General features: G+C 47.0%; 1 protein-coding gene across 3 annotated transcripts; it reads right to left on the bottom strand.

Moving 5' to 3' along the window:
- Positions 1-1,628: 1,628 nt before the first annotated feature.
- On the bottom strand, positions 1,629-11,115 carry C1S (complement C1s). 3 transcript variants are annotated; one of them, XM_082849314.1, is made up of 12 exons: positions 11,002-11,115; positions 9,986-10,117; positions 9,542-9,749; positions 9,167-9,344; positions 8,179-8,304; positions 7,177-7,376; positions 6,613-6,766; positions 5,994-6,109; positions 5,505-5,583; positions 4,852-4,980; positions 4,212-4,286; positions 1,629-2,855 (listed from the first exon to the last, which is right to left on the bottom strand). In XM_082849314.1, the coding sequence occupies exons 2-12, from the start codon at positions 10,006-10,008 to the stop codon at positions 2,056-2,058; spliced, it is 2,088 nt and encodes a 695-aa protein (XP_082705440.1). In that variant the 5' UTR covers positions 10,009-10,117; positions 11,002-11,115; the 3' UTR covers positions 1,629-2,055. The 3 variants fall into 3 exon arrangements, with proteins under 3 accessions (XP_082705440.1, XP_082705439.1, XP_082705441.1); XM_082849313.1 differs by having other exon boundaries at positions 9,986-10,064; positions 11,002-11,107; XM_082849315.1 differs by having other exon boundaries at positions 9,986-10,114; positions 11,002-11,101.
- Between the last annotated feature and the right edge of the window lie 6,334 nt (positions 11,116-17,449).

Here is a 17,449-nt window from a genome sequence, read left to right as displayed (position 1 = left end):
GCTCCTCTTGTTGCAGAGCACGGGCTCTAGGCATGCGGGTTCAGTAGTTGAGGCACGCGGGCTCAGTAGTTGTGGCTTGCGGGCTCTAGAGCGCAGGCTCAGTAGTTGTGGCGCAGGGGTTTAGTTGCTCCGCGGCATGTGGAATCTTCCTGGATCAGGGCTCGAACCCGTGTCCCCTGCCTTCTTAGCCACTGCGCCACCAGGGAAGTCCCATTTGGTTCTTCAGAACTTTTGATTAGAGTTCTGGTTACTTCATCATGTGTTAACCACCAGCCTAATGTCAGCTGTTGAATTTTGCCCTTTTGGTCCATGGAAGATCAAAGTCCTTTCTTCATGGGCCACAAATATACCCCTTTTGGCTTCTGATAAAAACTGTTTTCCTGAAAGCCACGTGTCACATCAAACAGACCAGAGTGTCCCTGAACTCTTAATCTCAGGCCATGGCTTTCGTAAGACACCTTGTTAGGGCAATGGCCACCCTAAGATAGCTCTTCTGTCCTCAGTTTAAAAAATACTAATCTCTGCATAGAAAACAAACTTATGGTTACCAAAGGGGAAAGCAGGGGGAGGGATAAATTATGAGTTTGGGATTAGCAGATTCCAAACTACTATATATAACATAGATGAAAAACAAGGTGCCACTATACAGCACAGGGAATTATATTCAATATCCTGTAATAAACCCTAATGGAAAAGAATGTGAAAAAGAATATATATATATTCACAAAATTGTAAATCAACTATACTTCAATTAAAAAAAAAATACTAGTCTCGGGCTTCCCTGGTGGCGCAGCGGTTGAGAGTCCGCCTGCCGATGCAGGGGATGCGGGTTCGTGCCCCGGTCTGGGAAGATCCCACGTGCAGCGGAGCGGCTGGGCCTGTGAGCCATGGTCACTGAGCCTGCGCGTCCGGACCCTGTGCTCCGCAACGGGAGAGGCCACGACAGTGAGAGGCCCGCGTACCGCAAAAAAAAAAAAAAATACTAGTCTCTATTGTCTGGTCCTTTTTCACCACTAATCATTTTGTGGGGATGAGGAGTTGTTTGTTTGCTCACTTGTTTGTTTTTCTGTTCCCTTGGAAAAAAGTAGAAGAGAGTCTTTGGGTCCCTCCTCACCAAGACGAGCTATAACATGTCGGTGCACAGTTCAATCCAGAGAAGACATTGTTGCCTGACTGACAAATTAATCAAAACCACCAGGAAAGCAGATGAGCACATGCTGAATTTCTTTTGTTTTTCTTTCTCATGGAGTCATAATACTGTATTATACAAATGCACACTAAAGGAAAAGCCATCTTCAGGAGACATACTGAAACAATTTATACCACAAAATTTTAGACTGAAAGATCTTAAACAGCCAGTTCTAACTGTTGTATGTGGATGTCTGAGTGAGGTTCGAGTACATTTGATGAATTTCAAAAACAGAACACGGTACCTTGTGTTGACGTTATGCTAATCCGCAATACTCAGTAAATGTCAATTGGAAGAGAGGAGAGAAACTGAGTTCCCTGTTTTCATGACAATTAAATATTAGCCGCTAGGGGCCCGAACCTCCAGGACACAACAGCCCATCGCACTCCCTTTCTATGGTGCTGAAGTCTTGATGTGGAATAACCAAGTCAGCGAGAACTGGGTTATAAACATGCTTTATTACCGGTAGATAGTAGACACTGATAATGATAAACTGCAAACAGGTAAAGGGGAAACAAAAATCAAGGGTGTGCCCCACAATGAATTGCAGAGTCAGAACTGGAACAGGAGGCAATCATCAGGAAAGAGGGCTCCCGGTGGAACAGGACAAGATAAGCGTCCCTTCCCACGCTGTTGTCCACAGGACAGATTCAGGGGAGAGGACCCAGGGACTCCAACTACACTGAATGACCGACACAACGACATGATCAAACCCCACCTCCAACCAGGTATCCCAACAATCAAGTTCTAGTTAAATCATACTCCCATGTCTTCTCTCAGTCATGGTGAAATAATGGGATTATCGTGAGGAACAGAAAGCAACAGATGGGTCACAGCCTGTAGAGAGGCTGGTGGAATCTGTGCCGTTAGCCTCCACCGGGGGCACTATTTTCCTGCATCGTCTTCATGATCCAGTCAACATAGTTCTTGACACGAGTGTAGATCCCATAGGTACCGCACTGGGGGCCCCAGGACACCAAGCCAGCGACATAGAATTTGGTATTCTCTTCATTAGGGACCTGTAGAGCAAAGGCCCCACCGCTGTCCCCTTCACAGCTATCAACACCCTTCTCACCTCCAGCACAGATCATGTTCTCAGTGAAAACAAAGGAATTTATATCTATTCCGGAATTTAGCCCTTTCAGCTCCCGGCACTTTGCTAAGGGAGCAACAGGTAATTTTGCCCCTCTGAGCTTAATAACATGATCTTTGGTATTTGTTCGGCCCCAGCCTGAGATCAGCCCCAGATCTCCCACTGAGGGGTTGTATTCTGAGGAGGTGCCTGGCAGGCAGATAGGGGAGACAGTGGGTCCCATTTTCACCGGGTCTTGCAGCCGCACCAGCGCAATGTCATTGTCAAAATTCTTCCGTACTTCCGAGGCATCCAGGACCTTCCAACCGGGATGAATAAACACTTTCTCAGCAGTGAGCATCTGGGCCTTTGCCAATTGCGAAGTGACCACTGAGGTAGAGCCAACGTACATCACTGGGTCACGGTTTCCCTCCACGGTGTGGGCAGCTGTCAGCACCCAGTACTCGTCAATGAGAGCCCCGCCGGCCCGGGGGTTCGAGAAGAAGACTTGCCAGGGGAAATTTTCAATCTTTGCCATGGAGCCTCCAAATATCCTCTGCTTTTCTGTAAAGGGCTCACCAGGGACGCCACAGACTAGACAGGAACAAAAACAAGATAGGAAGGGAGCAGGGTAGATTGCTGGCCCCCTGCAAATCCTACAGCCACTCAAACACCTGCTGGGCCTCAGCATTCTCAGCACAACATGGCCAAATATTTGGTCAATGATCTCAGCACCTGACTCATCCTGAACTGACCTAAGGACCAAACATCCCACTTTGCCAGTGCCAAAAGCCGGCTTGTGGGACAGACTGGTTTAAACGGAGGCCGTGTGCGAATTACTGAACCCAAACGAGCCTCACACCATGGACAGCTTAACTCACAGTGTGGGGAGGACACTTCACCCCAGGCTTGGCCCATGGGGCCAGGGGCCCAGCTGGGAGCCAGAGCTGGGCAACCCTGTCCTCATACAGGTGTTAGGGGAGGCAAGCATTCTACCCTCCTCTGATGCCCAGATCAAACACTTATCACCTTCTTCTCTCAAGTCCTAATTGCAGCGAGTCCCTCCGAGTGACCTGTGGACGGTTCTCTTTTTCCATCTTTCATCTCATCCCCCACTGACTGGATCCAGGTTTGATTGCTTTGCCATTACTGAATATAACTAAAACGGAATTTTATTTCAGATAAAGTTGCCTTTCCTAAATCCCTCACTAGTCAGCCTGAATGGACTCTGAGTTGAACATAACATACAGACCTGGGTTCAAAGCCTAACCATGCCCCTTCCTAACTCTGAACTTGCACTGAATTCCCTCAACTGTAAAACGGGACCAATAACACCTACCCCAGAGCGTTGTTGCAAAGACTTAATTGAATGAGATAATAAATGCAATTGTTTGATTGCATTTGATTATTTGACTGAGAGCCAGCTCGGTCCCTAGCTCTCAATCACACTGTTGTTACTAAGAGGATGATTACTATTATTCTGGCTTTGCCTGGGAGCCTTCTTCTACTCAACTCTGATTTCTGCGCAACCCCTTTTATTCCTCTATATCTTGTTGTCAGATAGACTTTTAATATTAATAACTAGGCTCTTCGAGTAGTCTTGTTTCTGAATGTTGAATCCTCACTCTCTTATTTCAGGCCCTGTTTTTAGCAATCCTAGACGCCCTTACTACACCTACATTACCAAACCTAACTGGCCCAGACTCTGACACCAACTGTCACCGGCTGACTTTTCTCTTTCCCGTCCATCGACCTGACAGTGTGGTTGATGAATTCCCCAAGGCCCTGGCAGGTCCACAGCCCAGCTTTGTCTCCACCTCACTGAGCTAGACTCTGGCAGCCCAGAAGGTCAAGTCCCTTCCCAAGAGGATTACAGCTACTTTTAGAAGGTGGGACCCATGCAACCACACCTGTGGCCGTGCTCTCTACACAAGCCTGAGCCCTGATTACCTGGAACACATTTTGGCAGCTCTGCGCCCAGCAGCTCATTCACCCAGCTCCCGTTGCCAGCGCAGCGATACTCCTCTGGAACAGCACAAGGGACAGGGGACATACTCACCATCACATCTTCTGGAGTCTGTCCCCCCCACCCCGCCCTATTCGTTCAGAGCCTTAGCACCTCTGGGATTTGAGGAGAAAAAAATCAGATCAAACCAACTAGAAAAGAATCCTGAGAACATCCTCCAAACAATCTCTCTGGCCCCTATCCTGCCAAGGGAGGGGAAGGAACAGTCTCCAAAGCAGAGGGAAGAGGGTTACCGCAGAGGCTGGGAAAGTGCTTCAAGTGGGAAAAGAAATTAAATTAAATTAAAAGCAATGAAGTGGGACATATTGTGAGCCAACCAGACCTTCATCCAGCACCACCAAGGCCTCCCCATCGAGAAAGTCAGGCATCGTAGAATAATGACTTGAAGCTGGAAGCATGACTCCTGTTCTACATTAAATAGCTTGTCAGGGGACTTCCCCGGTGGCTCAGTGGTTAGAACTCCATGCTTCCACCACAGGGAGCACCCAACCCAGGAAGACTGTGCTACTCACCCTCCAACACTCTCATTCTTTCTTTCTCTTTTCTTTAGTCAAAGAAACCTACCGCTTCTTTCATTTTCCATGTAGTAATATGGCTTCTCACAAGTGTAGCGAGTGACGGAACCAAACAGAGTGTTTTCTGGATCTTCGACTCTACCGTGCCGAATGGGTTCGGGAGCGCCACAGTCCACGGCTACGAGAGGAAGGCAGGAGAGAGATGGTCAGGACGGCCACTTCCTCCCAGGAAGAGTCACTGGGTCAGTCCATCCTCCCAGCCGTGTTCCTCACTCCTTCCCCACTCCCCACATCCATAAGCACACCTGGGATGAATCCCCCATGTCAGCCTCTCTGTGGCCATGGTCTCCGACTGGCATCCCTCAACACCCTAGCCCACCGAGTCCCGCCAGGTCTGAGAGCTCCTTGAAAGCTACAAGGATGAACCTGGTTCTCAGTGGTTGGTGAGGCCTCTGAAGGAATGGACCCACATAATGCTATTAACTCTACCAATCTCATAGCCTCTTTCTTTGGAAGAAACCTGCTAGTCTGGCTGGGATCAGATCAGGGCTGGGACTCCATGACAGCCTTCCCTTCAAAAACTCAATCTACTCTCTCACAAGCCTAAGAGGAAACCATGCATTTGTATCTTAATGCACTAATCTTTCCATTCCCTTTGGAAGGAAACAAAAAAAAAGAGTCCCATTTTAAAGAGGTACATACGTTGACACCGCAGTTTGGAATTACTCCACTTTCCGTTGCTTTGGCAAGTAGAATAGAAAGATGTCAAGCCAACACTTCCCTGGACAATAATAAACATCTCCATTAATATATAAGGAGAGATATAGGGAATCAAAATCCAGAAAGGGAATCGATCTCTGGCCTTGGATCAATGAGGAGTCCTCACCACAAGAAGCTTGGGGACATCGTAGCAGAATGACACAAGGCACCCAGGAGCTGGGGCTAAAAGACAGCTTTGTCCCAGCATGTCAGCACCCCCCTGCCCCAGGAAGACCAAAGTCAAAAAGGGAATGTCAAGCTGTCCAAGGATCTTCATGACTGACAAGGAAAGACTAAAGATCCTGAACGGTTCTCTTTATGGAGAAGGTGTTAGACCTTTGCTGGAGCGAGAACGCTCGGTAAATGATTAGACAATTCCAGTACGCTCATCCCGACCGAGGGACAAGAGAGAAGCCTCTAACGGTGCTTTACCTGTACAACTTCAAACCCATCCACGCAGGTTATCTTCACCACATCTTTGAACACATATTTGGCTCTATCAGGCTCCCAAAAAGAATTGGCAGTGACTTCTTTAGGACAAGGGATTGCTTGGAAAGGATAGGAAAAAAACTTTTTACAAAATAGGAGAATCTCTATGATATTTACATCATTCTCACACTTTCTACAGTTGTTCAGTCATCCTCAATCCTGACGCCCAGCATTCCAATATGGAGGTGTCTAAAATAATACGACAGGGAATGCCCTGGTGGTCCAGTGGTTAGGACTTGGCGCTTTCACTGCCGAGGGCACCTGTTTGACCCCTGGTTGGGGAACTAAGATCCCACGTGCCACATGGTGTGGTGAAAAAAATTATTAATTAATTAATATGGCATTACTAATGAACCACCCCCAAGCTGTCTGCAGTCACAGGTCCAGTTGAAAGATTCCTGGAAGGTGAGGCATTTCTAGCAACTACTGACAGGTTTAGATCCTGCTGAGGAAGTGAAGTATTCTCAGGATACCTGTCCATACAACAACCTACCTGCTTGGATTTTACATTGTGCAAGGACTTTGGTACCACCAACCAAAGAGCAACTTCTAAGTTACTCACGATCTCCATGGTAACGAAATTTCCATCCCTTTTTTTGCTCTGTTTCATCAGTTTGGAAGATGATATTGAGAGCATTACTCTTGGTTTCAATAGTTAATGGCCCAGGGAATCCATTACCGCAGTAAGGACCAAATTGCTGGTTTCCTGCAACAAACTGAAGAGAAACAAAATGATGAAATCAGAAGAGAGAAAGAACTGAAATAAAAAGGCAAAATGGAAGGGACAAAAGTAAAATTAGGGCTTCCCTGGTGGCACAGTGGTTGAGAGTCCGCCTGTCGATGAAGGGGACGCGGGTTCGTGCCCCGGTCCAGGAAGATCCCACATGCCGCGGAGTGGCTGGGCCCGTGAGCCATGGCCGCTGAGCCTGCACGTCCGGAGCCTGTGCTCCGCAACGGGAGAGGCCACAGCAGTGGGAGGCCCGCATACCGCAAAAAAAAAAAAAAGTAAAATAAAATAAGAAGGAGGGGAAAAAAAGAAAAGAAGGGGCAGAAAGCTATGTAATTTGTCTTCAAGGAGAAATCTCTCCGTGTGAGTTGGGAGAGAAGTTCATCACCCATCACGCACAAGTAAACTGTCAGCGCAGCGGCCCTCAGAGTCAGCTGGTTCCACATCAAAATCTTCTCTCTGCATAGTCACCACCACTTGGAACCCCTCCTCCAACAGGATCTGATAGTCACACCTCGAGTTCTCTGGGTATAGACTGGGATAATTGGGACTTGTGAGCTCCCCAATCGGTGTGGTGAATACATCCCCACTGCAGTTGACTAAGGGAGAAAAAGAGAACAGGAGAATCAAATATAGAGTCAAGCAAAGGAGTCCCTGCCTTTTGCTATGATGCTTCTCATGAACTGACAGTCCACAGTGATTGACTGTCACATTGATTGATTGAAGCCCACATGTCACAATTTCATACCCAACACATATCAGCAGAGATACCCAATACCTATTGGGTTTCCATCACTTTGCTGATGATAGAGCCTTTCACGGTTATGGAGAGCCCCGGGTTGACACAGGCACCTATCTCTCTTCTCCAATTAATTAACTTGACCCTGTAGGTTTGTCTTCCTCCACCCTTGTAGCTCCCCTTCAGTTTACGGGTAACTAAAAATAGATGCCAGACTTCCCTGGTGGCGCAGTGGTTAAGAATCCACCTGCCAATGCAGGGGACACGGGTTTGAGCCGTGGTCCGGGAAGATCCCACGTGCCGCGGAGCAGCTAAGCCCGTGCGCCACAGCTACTGAGCCTGCGCACCTAGAGCCCGTGCTCCGCAACAGGAGAAGCCACCACAAAGAGAAGCCCGCGCAGTGCAACGAAGAAGAGTAGCCCCCGCTCGCCGCAACTAGAGAAAGCCTGCGTGGAGCAGCAAAGACCCAATGCAGCCAAAAATAAATAAATAAATTTTAAAAAAGAAAGAAAGAAATCAGCTTGTAAACTATTAAAAAATGAAAATCGATGCCAAGTCAAGGCTGAGGTTAATCAAGATCGAAGGGTAGACAAGCCCCCTACCGAAGCCTCAAGCCATTCCAAATCCCAGGGAACGCGCACCCTTCTCGATGCCAAGCTCACCTCCGCAATTCCTCATATCATCATGGAGGAAGTATTCTGGTGGGCAGGAGCAGAAGTAACCACCAATGAAGTTGTTGCAGAAGTGGCTGCAAGGGGCATCTGCAAAGTCTGTGCACTCATTTACATCTACAAAGAGTAGAGAAAGATTGAGGTCAAGGACAGAGACCTAGAAGGAAGAATGAGGTTAAGCGCCACACTGCAAGGATAAGAAAAGTAGGAAGGGTCTGTTGCTTAAAGACATTCAATGAATCACATTTCAGGATGGTATTATTCTATACTACTCTTGTGAACTATGATTCCAGAGTTGCGCTCTACCATTGCACAGCTATAGGGGAGCTCTCAGTGCCAGAGACCCTTGACCTTTCTCACAAACAGAGCGTTTCAGCTCCAGAGACAACTCTCTGCAAGCTGAACTTGATAATGTCTTCTGCAGGAAGGAACAATTAGTACATGTATTACTTTATATGCTGTTGGTACTTCTGTCAAGTCTAAACAATACTGTGGCTTTATGAGATGTCCTGATTTCATTTTACCCTGGAGATAGTTGGAGACGCACACAGAATTTGAAAGTTTGTTTGCCATATGTTAAATGGGTTTGAATACCATACATTCCTTGTGTGAGTCTTAACAACTTATTTAACTTCCTTAGTCCTTACTTCCCCTGTCTTTAAGTAGATCTAATAACACCTAGTTAAAGAATTGAGGTGAAGATTAAATTAATATAGGTAAAGTTCTTAACACAGTGCCCAGTTCATAGTGGTTCTCAATAAATTACTGCTTATTATCTCTTTTTTATCATTACTATCATCGTCACCAGGATATGATTATGCATTTGAATTTCACAAAAGCAATTCAGGGAGGGATCCAAGCCAAGTCAACACTTCATAAGAGTTATAAACAGAACCCTCACTCCCTGCATTGCTCAATGTTTGTCCGGCTTCTAATCATGTGGTTGGATCAATGAGGCACACAGAGGGGTGAGCCTTACCTACAGCAACGTAGTATGCAGCAAACCCAGTGAAACGCTCTTCGTTGGAGAAGTCTGACTTGAAGATCACCTGGAGTTTGTTGTATGGGACTTGGAACTCTTCCACCACTGGGGAGTTGGGATTCTTGCCGGTCCTCTGTCCACAGAGTTTCCCTTCTTCAAGGCCTCCTGACATTATCTAAGAGAAGAGTCAAAAGAAACTAGGAAAGGGTAATATTTTGGTATGGAGGTCAGAGAAAAAGGGACAGAGAGACTGGACCATTTCCCATCTTAGGACTATGCGAGCGCAGCTCACTGTATGCCGGTGGCACCCCCTCCTGCATCCTCTCAGCCCACCAGCCCAGCCCCATCCTTCACGTGCTTATTACAGTATACCTGCACTGAGTCATATGCGCAGTTCTCGGACAGCTCTATGTCCAGATGGGTAAAGTAAAGGTGGATCCCGTACCCCTCAGGAACTTCTATATCCCAAGACTTCTTTACTTCATTGGGGTATGCCTGAGGATAGTTGGGGGACAGGATCTCCCCATACATGGCAGGCTCAGCATAAACCCATGCCAAAAGGGAAAACAGGACAATGCACCTGAAAAAATAAAAAAGGCATATGGAGAGGTGGCTGACCCAGGTGCCAGCAGACAAGGGCAGGGAGAAGGGATGGGAAAGGCGAAGGGCACCAGCACATGGAGGAGAATCTTGGGTTGGAATGAAGCAAAAAGGCCTAGGTCAAAGCAAAACCCAGGCTTCAGATCTGAGCCATTTTCTTGAGAAGATGAAGGGAATGGGGTCCACATACATCTCCGTAGACCCGTGATCACTCACCACATCTCTGGCAATTGGTCCATCCCTGGTAAGCAGCTCGTCTCTTGGTCCTGGCTCTCTGCACCTCTGGACTTTGGACCTAAAGCGGTGGCAGACCTGGCTGTATTTGTCTAACAAGCACACAGGCACCTGCTTGGGTGGTAAGGGGCCAATGTCACCTTGGTAAGAATAACACAGAGGTTCAACAGAGCCATATCATTAATCATCACTGGACGACACCCATCCTCTCACACTCGCCCTGGTTCTAGATTGAAACTACATCTTATCCTTCTCCCCTGGCTTCTCAGAACCTTCTCCCAGTTTTTCTCCAAAATAATGAGTAATTTCTCCCAGTTTTCTGCTTCCTCTGTTCTCCTCCCTCACCCTCAACACCCACCCCAGTCCCGACTCAGTCAGTCTCCCTCCTGCCCTAACAGAACAATATATATCCCCTTTTCCGCTCAGGAGTTCAGGAGTCTTTCCCCATCATGACCATCCACCTATGACATGTCTCCCTCTTCTTTTGACAAGGATCCCCCTTATCACCTCGAACCAGCTCTCCTGACTGTGTATTATTGCATGTATTTCTCCCAATGACCACTGATGGAGGAATGAGCTCCTTTTCCTAGGGGAAGTCAGTGACCTTGGGAGAAGTGGTCTGAGACAGGGTTGGATGTGGAAGGAGAAAAGGGACAGCTGAATGACAAGAAACATGAAAGGAAAGGAAAGGTATTCCCTCAATTTCCTACCTTAATTTTCCAGTTTTTTTTTTTAACCTTTACTAAAAAGACAAGCCATCTCCCCACAGTTCTTAGAAACGTGTTGCCAAATATGCTTCTAACCCTGAAAACATTGGTAAGTGGTAGGGTGACATGGGGGTGGATGGGGTCAACCTAAGAGAAATAAGTGGCCTATATTCTCCCTCTGGGTTCTGCTCTTTCCGGCCCTCCATCTTTGCCCAAAACCTTCCTATGTAAAGTTTTCTGCCTTCCTTTTTCCTCCATCAAAGCTCTGCTCTTTGATTTTAAGGTTTTTACCTTCAGAAGCTGATGGGAACAAGTGGATCAGTCCTGTCTCTCTTGCCAGTGGGCGTGCCGGGCAACCCTGCCTGCTCCCAGGAAGAGCAGCATAGGGCCTGGGTGCAGGAACCTCCGCCTCCCTGTCCTGGTTCCGTTCCTGTGATTCTCTACCCCAGTGTGCATGTCTGAAATTCCCTGATCCCAGCAAAGAGGGGGCTGGGAGACCATGACTTAGGGAAAGGGGAACTCAGCCTTGATCTTGGAGCTCCCTCTGCTTTTGAAACAAGAATTGCATACTGAGGCCTGAGATTCCTCTTTCCCAGGCCACAGGGGGAGAAAGGAGGGATTGGGGAATTTCACCAGTTGCCTAATGCTCTTTTTTAGCCAAAGGGTGTGTTACAGAGTTTTCGGGGAAGTCAGGTGATTTGTGGGAAAAGGAGGGCATTAATACTGTAGGGAAAAGCCAAACCCAGAAAGTCCAGCCCTCCAACTGCGCATGAATCATGAATTATCAGAAATGCAGGTCATCTCTGCCTTTAAAGCAAACGTAATGGTTGGATAACGACTTATACCTAGATCCCAGATGCTGGAGGGTGGTGCTTTTTCCTCTTCCTAAAATCCCCTCCACATCTTCACACATCTAAATGATATCCACCCATAAACCTGCAGTTCAGATACAATCCAGAGTCCTTTATCCATTACCCTTGGGTCAAGATATGCTTCAAAATTCAGAATTTTATGGCCTTTTAAAAGACAGTGCAGGGAATTCCCTGGCGGTGCAGTGGTTAGGGCTCTGCGCTTTCACTGCCCAGGGCCTGGGTTCGACGGATCCCTGGTTGGGGATCTAAGATCCTACAAGCCGCGCAACAAGGCCAAAACAAAAGAATAAGAGAAAAAAAAAAAGAGAAAAAAAGAAAAAATTAATAATAATAAGAAGAAGAATACAGTGCCAATGCGGTATACAGACCCAATACCCCAATATTAGGTAACATCTCCTCCTGTCCCTCCCCCCGCAAGGGGCTGAGATAACACTCCATCATCAAACATTAATATTTCTTCAGTTAAACAGGCTCATCTTCACAGTGAGTAGAATAGCTAAAGTTATCATTTAGTTATCATTATATATTATATTTATAAATGACTTCACATTAGTTCAAATTAGGTTTTTCTGCCAAATGAGTTTTGGTACCAAAAAAACCCCATTTTGTTTCCAGAGCCTTTTGGAATGTAGAGCTTCAGATAAGGGACCAAGGGGTGGTGGGCGTGTACAACTCCTCCACAGAGACTTCCCTGACTTCCCAGCTCTCCTTCTGTCCCTTGTCACCTTCTACCCCTGTCTTAGTGACTGAATTCCAACAGATCTACAGCTTCATCAAGTGAAGATGCTGCCTTATCTGACATACACACCACTAGACACTTTTAAAGCTGCCAATTAAACTATGATGTATGATTGATTATAAGACGCACCCGATTTCAGAAGTGTTGAAATGTGGGCAACTATTCTAAACAAACAATACTGGCTGTGTGGAGCCTGGCCTTCTCCAGAACAATTTATCACATCTAACTTCTATTCCAAAGCTATTGATATGAGAGCAAGTTTTTAAGCACAAATATAAGCACTTGATGGCGCTGTTCGGGCGATTAACAACGATTGCACAGGGGCTTCCCTGGTGGCGCAGTGGTTAAGAATCCACCTGCCAACGCAGGGGAAAAAGGGTTCGAGCCCTGGTCCAGGAAGATCCCACATGCCGCGGAGCGACTAAGCCCATGTGCCGCAACTACTGAGCCCGCGTGCCTAAACTACTGAAACCCACGCGCCTAGAGCCCACGCTCCACAACAAGAGAAGGCAGCACAATGAGAAGCCCACACACCACAACGAAGAGTAGCCCCCGCTCGCCGCAACTAGAGAAAGGCTGTGCACAACGAAGACCCAACGCAGCCAAAAATTTTTTTTGAACAAGTAAACATGCAAATAAATAAATAAAATGAGACTTTGTTGATACTTTTGTTGTGCTGCTTCAAATTTACATAAAGTGGCGCCTTACTCTGTCTAGTGTCTTGAGGAGGTGATAAAAGAGAAACAGATATGTGCAGCGTGTAATCACTAAGTGCAAAAGTCCTGTTTCTTAAGGAAGCCTATTTGCTCTAAAATACTGGGGGCAGAGGTGGGAGTGAGGGGGGATTATAGATGAAACAGAACTGCCCATAATTTGTAATTATTGAAGTGTTGGGTAATGGGAGTTTATTATATTATTTTCTTTAGTGTACATTTGAAATTTTCTGGGATGAAGAGTTAAACATAAATAAAGAAGGCTTGTTTTGTTAGCATACAAATAAAAATGTGGGGGCTTCCCTGGTGGCGCAGTGGTTAAGAATCCACCTGTCGATGCAGGGGATGCGGGTTCGTGCCCCGGTCCGGGAAGATCCCACGTGCCGCGGAGCGGCTGGGCCCGTGGGCCATGGCCGCTGGGCCTGTGCTTCCGGAGCCTTTGCTCCACAACGGGAGAGGCCGCGGCAGTGAGAGGCCCGCGTACCGCAAAAAGAACAAACAAACAAACAAACAAAAACCAACTTGAGTGACAGGCACTGGGCAGTAATAAGAATGCAGTCAGGCAGCCAGTCCTTCAGTCAACATTTACTGAGTATCTACTATGTGCCAGGCTCCGCTAAGCTCCGGATGCACAGTGTACCCAAAATGACACAGTCCTTGCCCATATAGGAGTCACAGTCCAGTGTGGAGAGTCTCACGTCAACCCTGATCCAGAGATTTTGTTATGAGTTGAGCATATCAGACCAAGTTCCTCCTTGCCTTTGGTTGCATTCTCTCCCAGGAAGCTCCTTGTGCAAGTAGATTACTGATACACTCACCTCGCCCATTCCCCAGAGAGAGCCCCATAAGAATGCATCCCAAGTTAGGCTGGGACCACCATCCTCTGCCTCTCACTACACAGGTGAACTGATCCGAAAGTATGAGGCCACTGAGACAAAATATGCCAAAACTACCCAGCAAATGTGTTTGATTTGCCTTATATAGTACTGGCCTACACAGAATTTTTAAAATTTTTTAATTAGTCACCAAGATTAAAAAACAGAAGGTTTGGGACTTCCCTGGTGGCTCAGTGGTTAAGAATCTCCCTGCCAATGCAGGCAACACGGGTTCGAGCCCTGGTCCGGGAAGATCCCACATGTCGTGGAGCAGCTAAGCCCGTGCGCCACAACGACTGAGCCTGCTCTCTAGAGCCCGCGAGCCACAACTACTGAAGCCTGCGCACCTAGAGCCCGTGCTCCACAACAAGGGAAGCCACCGCAATGAGACTCCCATGCACTGCAACAAAGAGTAGCCCCGCTCGCCACAACTAGAGAAAGCCCGCGCGCAGCAACGAAGACCAAATGCAGCCAAAAATAAATAATAAATAAAATTTTTTAATTGTAAAAAAAAAATACAGAAGGTTATACACACATGCTTCCAGCTTCTTTGAAGGAAACAGAATATCTAGCCTGTAGGGACTGACTACGTAACAACCAGACCCTCCTGTGCTTTGCTTGATATCCTCCCTTAACTGGCTGCCCCTCCACCAACATCTTCTGTCTTTAGTGGAAGATGGTATTTAAGGTGATGGCCTGGGCCATTTCTGGGAGTTACTCAGTTTTCCTAGGCATCTCCCATATATACAGAAGGTATACATGTGTTTAAACTTCTGTTTTGCTTTCCTCTTATTAACCTGTCTTTAATTACAGGGGTGTCTCCTCCAAGAACCTAGAACACAGAGGGGAAATTACTTTTCCTCATCTATAGAAGTATTATATACACACTCATCCAGCTCCTTTTTTTTTTTTTTTTTTTTTGCGGTACGCGGGCCTCTCACTGTTGAGGCCTCTCCCGATGCGGAGCACAGGCTCCGGATGCGCAGGCGCAGCGGCCACGGCTACGGGCCCAGGCGCTCCGCGGCACGTGGGATCTTCCCGGACCGGGGCACGCACCCGCGTCCCCTGCATCGGCAGGCGGACTCTCAACCACTGCGCCGCCAGGGAGGCCCCAGCTCCTTCTTATTACAAGTGGTTGATTAGGAGTATCCAAAGGAGATACTTGGAGTGTCTCTAATGCCGGGTCACGCCGTGGGCTATCAGTGCTCTCTTTGCTACTGGAAACGGTCATTTCTCACAGTTTTTATTCGTAAGTGTCACTTCGGATTTGTGTGCTTATTTCTCATCTTGGCTCTCGAACCATGTTGGAAAGCGCAGGGGATGTTTTTCAAGAGAGTTAGCGGCTTCAGTTCAACCATATTGCATCAGGACCCTTTCTAAGCAATTTGACGCATCCTTTGCTCTATCACATCTCTTTGTTTTTCCAGGTGCACGGCATAGTGATCAGATACTTCTATACTTTACAAAATGATCACCATGATAAGTTCAGTTACCATCTGTCACCATACAAAGTGATTACAACATTCTTGACTATATTCTCCACATTGTAAATTTCATCCCTGGGACTCACTTATTTTGTAACTGGAAGTTTGTCCCTCTTAATCTCCCTCACCTATTTCACTCGTTCCCCTCAACCCCCTCCCCTCTGGCAACCACCTATTTGTCCTCTGTATCTATGAGTCTGTTCCTGCGTGTAGTTATATTTGTTCAATCGTTTTGTTTTTTTAATTCCACATATAAGTGAAATCATATGGTATTTGCCTTTCTCTGTCTGACTTATTTCGGTTAGCTTAATACCCTCTAGGTCCATCCATATTGTCACAAGTGGCAAGATTTTGTTCTTTTTAATGGCTGAGTAATATTCCATTATATATGTATATCATATCTTCTTTATCCATCCATCTACAGATGGACACTTAGGTTGCTTCCATATCTTGACTATTATAAATAATGCTGCAGGGCTTCCCTGGTGGCGCAGTGATTGAGAGTCTGCCTGCCGATGCAGGGGACGTGGGTTCGTGCCCCGGTCCGGGAAAATCCCACATGCCGCGGAGCAGCTGGGCCCGTGAGCCGTGGCCGCTGAGCCTGCGCGTCCGGAGCCTGTGCTCCGCAACGGGAGAGGCCACAACAGTGAGACAGGCCCGCGTACCGCAAAAAAAAAAAAAAAAAAAAACTCTAGACTTACTGATAAAATATTTGCATGCAGAGGGTGGGAAAAAAATCCAACAAAATTCAGGAGACTTTGCCTCAGTGAAATTCTAGGAGTCCAGTGATGTGGGGCATCTTGAGATCTTTACCCTTCTAAGGTAAAGGATAAGTTGTTGCGTCTGGCTCCTCCTACAGTCAAAAAAGAGGCACAATGCTTGTTGAGCCCCTTTGGATTTGGGAGGCAACACAGTCCTCATTTGGGTTCGTTACAAGCAACCCAAATCCACTAGTTTTGAGTGGAGATGAAACGTGGGGATACCCTATCACGGGTCCAGACTGCTAGGCAAGCTGCTCAGCTACTGGGTGCATGTGGTCCAGCAGATCCAATGATGTTTGAAGTGGCAGCGGCAGATAGGGATGCTGTTTGTGAAACCGAGTCCTATGGTTCATTTATAATTAAAACTAATGCCTGGGTTTCTGTTCTTGTCTTTCTCATTCCTCTTTTGTTCCCTTTTGTCTTAGCCCATACCTATTTGACCACAGGCTAATCAATAAGGAGAATGAAGATCAGGTGACTTGAGCCACACTTTCCGATAAGCATCACTGTTTATGTGCTGTTTAAGTTATCTTCCAGGGCAAGATGGCCTTTACAGATTGTGTTGACAGGGTCCTCTCCCCACCCAGGTCAGCAGACCAAAAGCGTAGACTGCAGATGACTAAGATGATGAACCCCAGCTCCTCTGTTCTTCCCCTTTAAAAACCCCTAATTTAGAGACCAAGTTGGAGTGGATCTGAGACTTGCTTGGCACCCTGCAATAAAATCCTTACTCTGCTATAGACACCCACTGTTGGGAATTCCCTGGCGGTCCAGTGGTTAGGACGCAGAGGTCTCACGCCAAGTTCCCTGATCTGGGAGCTAAGATCCCGCATGCCACACGGCACAGCCAAAAAAATTAAATTAAATTAAATTAAATTTTTAAAATACCCACTCTCAGACTTTGGCTTTTTGTGCTGTGGGCACATGAGCCCTTTGTTCGGTTTCATCAGGAGCCTTCAGCAGGCCCCTATAGGTGAATCGCAGGGCAGGCTCTTAGGATTTTGAAGCAAAGCCCTGCCATCCTCTGCAGATAACTACTCTCCTTTTGAGAAACAGCTCTTGGCCTGCTACTGGGCCTTAGTAGAGACTGAACACTTAACCGTGGGCCACCCAATTACCATGCAACCTGAGCTGCCCATCATGAACTAGGTGTCACATGACCCACCCATAAAGTTGGGTGTGCACAGCAGCATTCCATCACCAAACAGAAGTGGTCCAAGCAGGCTCTGAATGCACAAAAAAAGTTACATGAGGAAGTGGCTCAAATGTCCATGGTCCACACTCCTGCTACACCG

The sequence above is a fragment of the Leucopleurus acutus genome (assembly GCF_964270905.1).
Source record: "Leucopleurus acutus genome assembly, chromosome: 11".
In the NCBI taxonomy this organism is placed as follows: Eukaryota; Metazoa; Chordata; class Mammalia; order Artiodactyla; family Delphinidae; genus Leucopleurus; species Leucopleurus acutus.
The sequence above is the reverse complement of the archived record's forward strand: the minus strand, read 5'-3'. Positions and strand labels throughout refer to the sequence as shown.

What these genes read in the sequence shown, in the direction of transcription:
- C1S (XM_082849314.1), bottom strand. Translation starts at nt 10,008, where the DNA reads ATGGACCAATTGCCAGAGATGTG. An exon ending in GCGCATATGACTCAGTGCAG is followed by an intron (nt 9,345 to 9,541) that starts GTATACTGTAAT and finishes CTCTTCTCTTAG; the next exon opens with ATAATGTCAGGAGGCCTTGA. An exon ending in TTCCAAACTGCGGTGTCAAC is followed by an intron (nt 4,981 to 5,504) that starts GTATGTACCTCT and finishes TTCCTCTCGTAG; the next exon opens with CCGTGGACTGTGGCGCTCCC.